The sequence below is a fragment of the Rhinolophus hipposideros genome (assembly GCF_964194185.1).
Source record: "Rhinolophus hipposideros genome assembly, chromosome: 4".
Taxonomy (NCBI): Eukaryota; Metazoa; Chordata; class Mammalia; order Chiroptera; family Rhinolophidae; genus Rhinolophus; species Rhinolophus hipposideros.
The window spans coordinates 63,605,470-63,611,469 of NC_138050.1; the positions used below are offsets into that span (position 1 = coordinate 63,605,470).

Consider the following 6,000-nt stretch of genomic DNA (forward strand, 5'->3'; position numbering starts at 1 on the left):
TAATATATTTAGGATATATTTAGGTTTGCCATGTTCTGTGTACTATTCCTCAGATTAAAAGAAAAATGAAAACAAATGTCTTTCTAAAATTTTATCATATTAAATCAATAAGCCACTGAAAATATTAAACTCCATTATTCATGTTCTTTTTCTTTTCTGGGCTGCAGCTCTTCACTATCTCTATAATTAGAGACTGTGACCAATAACAACAAAAAAAATTAAGCGATACAAATAAAACTTGCCATTTTTTTTTCCTTTTACTTTTCACTAAGAAATCTTTTTATCTGAACTTTTGGCAGGTAACAAACTTAAAAAATTTATGCTCTAGAAAGGATTCAAAGTGGTTAAAAATCCCCATAAAAGTGACTGAAATTTGTGTAATTTTTTTCACACTTACACTGAAAACTATGATGCCACAATCAAGGTGCTGAGGCTACATCAGTCATCTAATTCCTAAATCAATCAAGACTTAAATAGAGTTCAATAGCGGCCTTTAAAAATAAAATTCAATAATATTCATATTCTCAGCTCTAAAATTTGTTTTGTAGCTAATCTGCATCAATCTTCAAGAATTAAAATAGCCAATTTTGTAGAGATTTAAGTTACCTTACGTATGAATGTTTGTTCTTCATATTTGACATTAATTTTGAATTGAAAAAATACATTAAAAAGGTGAAGCATCTTGTCATGTTTTCAAAAAAAAACACACAACAGGACACGTTTATACTGTTTTCTGAACGTTAGGGAACATTAAGTCGCCAATTTAAAGTCAGGTGTATTACTATGCAGAACTTTCGTGAGATTTCATTTCCACCGTGTTAATATAAGCATTTTACATATAGTGTGACTGTAAGCAAAGTAGTCTCACTTTATAAATTCTAAGTGCAACGTTTCATAGGTGGGGTATGTTTTCTAGACGTAGGTATTTTGATGCCTTTTCCAAAATAAACAGGATATCCAATTAACATTCAATATGTATAATTACTTTTGTGAAGAAAAAAATAGCTGCTAAATGCACAAAAGAGGTAAGAAACTATGAATCCAAGTATGGTAGAGTAACTAGGTAATTTGCTAAAAGCCATGATTTTTAAGGGACTCTCTATAAAGTCTCTCTTCATTCTTAAACATATAGCACATACTCTTCACCACTTCGAGAGGACTATAACCATACAACTTATGAAGACAGATAAAAAGTATTTTTCAGAAACATTTGGCAACACATTAAAACACTGAATGAATTAAATTTCCTCCTTTAGAATGAATTGTTTCAAGGAAATATTTTTGCAGCTACAGAAAGCACTTAAGTTTAATAGTTTTTACATCATAATTACTTAAAAACTATGAACTTTAAAAAATCCTGGACACATCATCCTACATGGGTAAAAAAGAAACTCTCATTCTTAATAAGAGTACTTAAAAAAAAATTCTAACTCCAAAGTAGCTTTCGGCAAATATTAAGTTCAAAGCTCTGGTAACATCTATGCAGTAAACAGTTCTCACTACCCACTCTGACCACCATCTAATACACAAGTCGTTTGTAAGAATATATTCTCAATATTAAAATAGTACCTCCTCAGCAGCTGTTGTATTTCTGATAGCTTGTAAGAGGAATGTGATCTTCGACTGGCCTGGGATATTCTCATAGGTTTCCTACATGAAAAAGAAAAACTTTAAAGATTATAATGTTAGAAAACTTCATGAGTACATAAGTGAAAAAAAATGAAACAAAGACTGGGAAAGTTTTAATGAGAAGACTTTGCATGAGAAGTCATAGAATCTAGGTCTGCTGTTAAAATTTTTTCCTGTAACATAAAATATACTTCAGATAGGTTAGGAAAGAGAGGGGATGTCTAAGGAGTTACTTATCAAGTTCCTTTCTACCTTTATTTCTTAAATAGATTTTTTTGATGTGCACATTTCCCCAACTTTTGCTCCCCTGATTAACAAAACTCAAGACCTAAGAGGGTGTTAAGTGTGACTTGAGCTACCATGCTGCAAAGTGCTCTACTTACATCATGGAAAACTGCTTATCTTGTCAACACTTTTTAGACCAGATGTTGTAGAATTGTTTCAGATTAGCACTATTTACAACCACCACAGACATACCTCAGGTGAAGCAAGTCAGAGAAAGGGAAAGTATTCAAATTCTTTATGCTACCCGTTCTTTTAAGCAAGGATTATACTAAAACTATATTATATACACAAATAGATGAATACTGTCAGAAGAAATTTGACCAGATTTTAATATAATTTTAATAGATTTAGAAATCTAGGTTTTATGACTTAAGATACTTCTTTCCTTCTCCATTCTCCATTAATAACATAAAAGAGAGCAAACTGGTTAACAATAAAACTAAATTGACACCAATGAAAAGATGCTGTCAGAGTAGATCAAAAGACAAGACCGAAGTATATGATGTCTACAAAATTAAGTTGAAGTATAGATCCATGTGCATGTATAAAAATTCTAACTGTAGCAGTCTTTTACTGTGAAAAAGAAACCATTATTTTAAGTACACTTGGAACTGTTTTCCCCAAGAAGCCTATTTAAACTGATTGACTAGAATTGACATTAAGTAAGTAAAGATAGTCCACTCTCATCTATCCACTTTAAGGGGTATAATGTAGATAACACGTTAACTTCTTAGCAGTCTTAAGTTCAGTTTGTCTGCTCTCTAACAGCTACTACCCATATAATTTACCTGGTTTCTCCGGAAAGAGGTGTAACAAGGACAGAGGGAAAATAGTGCTTCTCTGAATCCGCATCTACCTTACACCTTTTATTGAGTGCTTGCTCCAGGGCATCCTTGAAGTATTGACAAATAAGGAAATAAAGGCTCAGAAGTTAAACGACTTGCCAAGGGTCACAGACAATAAATAGCAGACAGAACTCTGGTTTTCTGAGGCCAACTGTACTCAAAATCTCCCTGGCACTAACCGCTCACTGGGTTTCGCCCCCAGGGACTGACTCTACCAAACAACCAGTTCTATTTATGCAGTGCTACCCAGTTTTCAAACTTCTCAATCTGGGGAATAACAAATGTTGGGGAAAGGAGAATTTAAAATCTTCTGATGACCTCAAGCTCCTCTCAAGTACCTAAGCACACAGGAACATAACAATGCTGAAAACTGACAAAACGTATTCACAGCTGACGAAAGAAGATGGTTTGAATATATTTATCCAGAAATGAGATAATTTATGTAAAGATATTCACAAGAGGATTGCAAAAATGGGTACATACCTTGAGGTTTTTCACTTAATCTTTACCAAAGCAACTCAAAAACCAATATAGCTTTTTCATTTAAACACAGTCTCTCACATTACAATAAAAATATCTTTTTATTTCTTGTACCTAGCTTAGCCTCTGATGCGCTGTAGATGCTATAAATGTTAACACTTAAATTTCCAGTTGCTAAATCAAGTTTTGGAAAAAAAATTCTTTACTAGGATTATCAATCGCAGGAAACCTGTTATAAATTTTGAGGATCTCTACCTTTGGCCTAGCTGGGACTAATAGTTGATCGTTATGCTAATTCTAAGAGACTTACAAACAAGACGTCAAATATTGAACTCTATTCCATAATGAATTAGAAGTCAATGGAGGGAGAGTTGAGCATAACATCTGACGCCTGAGAGAGGGTTCTCCCCATTTGACATGTTCCACTGTGGCAATGTAGATATAGTATTACACCTATACCAAAACATGGGTCAAGGACAATAGTTTGACAAAAAGAACACAGCCTTAAAATCAAAAGTGTAATTTTTTCTTAATCTAAATAGACTGACTTCCACAAAGACAGGTATGGTAACTTTCCCTCTTTGTATTCCCAGTACCTAAGGTAGCACATTAGAGTACGGCAAATATAAAGAATATTTCTAAGAATATTCCTAGCACTAGCCCAGTCAGGTTCAATAAATGTTACCAGTGTCGTGATAAATAAAATTTCAATTCCATTTGATTCTACCATACAGTCACACAATGTAAAGCAAATTTCACCTCCCCCTTTCCAAAGGAGAAATAATAATATGTACTTATCTCACTCATTCCTTCTGTATTTATGGAGAGCCTACCTTGTATACAGAAATGTAAGAGACAAAAAAACTTTTACCTAGTAAAAACCCTGGTTCCTCAAAAATCAGGTACATTTTTCAATGTTAGCCTCCTTCAATTCAAATCTCATTAATGAAGTTCTCTATTAGAATCAACGAGGAACAAAGTCAATGGAAAAAATTAATAAGAATATAAAAATCCATGCAGATGACTGATAAAATACTTATTTTATACAAAAAAAGGTCATGAATGCCACAGACATTTAACTTTGGATTACCTGTCAATGATTCATTTGTGTTAATTATTGTTATTTTGAGACGGGGCATTCAAATCATTTATTCAAATATCAGAAACATTTTTTGTAAAATTAGAAAAATCCTTAAAGATTTTTAAAAATAGAAATAAGACATAAACCCTACCAAATTGTAAAAACTTTTAAAACTTTTTAAATTTTTGAAGCCCATCAGTGATTTCAACAATATATTACAATAAAAATCTTTTACTGTATTTGACTTCATATTTGAATATAAAACAAGTTACCTTAGTCAACAGTTTAGTATTTAGTATGTCAACTAAGTATTTTTATTTTAACAGTAAATTGCAAAGATACTTATTGAGCCCTCGCCAAGTGTTTAGTTCAAAACATTTTTTCTATATTTACTATATCGGACTGTAATACTTAATTTTATTTAGTTTGATTAGTTATAATAGGCTTATATCATATGGTAAAAAAAAAGCATGTTAAGGCATCATTATGTGCAGCCATTTCTTTTTTCAAGTATTTTGCTTCCTTTACACACCCGGCTTAGTGCTATATTATATGGTACCAGGTAGCTTCCCCTCTAACAGTTACCTTTTTTACGTCAAATTAAGAAAATTCTATAATACTTTACATATTAATACATTTCAAAGATATACAAAATAAAAATATAATATCTGAATGTTTTCACTAAGAAGAGACTAAGAATAACAGTACTTACTTTCAATTGTTCTTTATAAGAAAATGTGCTGAATGCTGCTAACTATCCCCAAAGTGATGGAAGTGATAAAAGATTTACAACAGGCACCAAATGGAATTCAAGCTGAACCAGACACTGGTATGTAGTACAATAGAAAGATTCACGACTAGGCTTGACAGTAGAGACTTAAGCAACTGGAGGGAAGGGGCAGAATTAAACTAGCTTACTAATAATTACAATGCTGTTCTGCTTTGTAACACACAGAAATTGCTATTAAGGGTTGAAATTAAGAATTTGGGTGAAAAATTACCTCTAGAGTTAGCAGAAAGTATTAAAATGTTTTCACAGGCATCATCGCACCCCACTGATAGTACAAGTTGATCAACTAATCAATTGCACATTACTTCTAAGGACAAATGCTGCTTTTAAGTATTCTACAAATAAATCTGGCCGAGTCTGAAAAGATAGGTATACATGTATTCCTATATATAGCACTGTTTTTAAGAGCAGGACACTGGAAATCTCAATGTCCATGCAGAGGATTGGTTGAATACATAATAGATCTATACTATGGAATACTACATAGCTGCTGTAACAAAATCTCTTATGAGACAATGCAAAATGTATTGAGTAAAAATCCAGGCTGCACAGCAGGATGTGTATTATGAACACATTCATGTAAAAATGAATATGTATATACATGCTTTTAAAGGTATTTTCAGGGAAAAGTCACAAGATACTTAAAAGTGGTTACTTTTGGGGAATGAGGTAAAGAACTATTTGCACTGTATGAATTTTTATTCTGAACATTTATGACCTGTATAATAAATAAGTCAGAAGTCATTAGGATAAAGTTAACAGTTGTTTAAAGTGATTTTGTCATACAGAACTGAACTTTCAGTGTATTTACTCTGAGTAGTATAAAGCCACTGTGTAACCAGCATTCCTAACTCTATTTAAAAATCTATCAACATTGTGATTTCAATGAC

The 6,000-nt window shown here is 32.2% G+C and overlaps 1 protein-coding gene across 1 annotated transcript in view; it reads right to left on the reverse strand.

Moving 5' to 3' along the window:
- The window catches only part of IPO5 (importin 5), a 39,740-nt gene that overhangs the window by 32,617 nt on the left and 1,123 nt on the right, over nucleotides 1-6,000 (reverse strand). Inside the window, exon 2 of the mRNA XM_081045620.1 lies at nucleotides 1,570-1,650. Within this exon, the coding sequence (XP_080901746.1) occupies nucleotides 1,570-1,650 (81 nt within the window). The remainder of the gene's footprint in view (nucleotides 1-1,569; nucleotides 1,651-6,000) is intronic.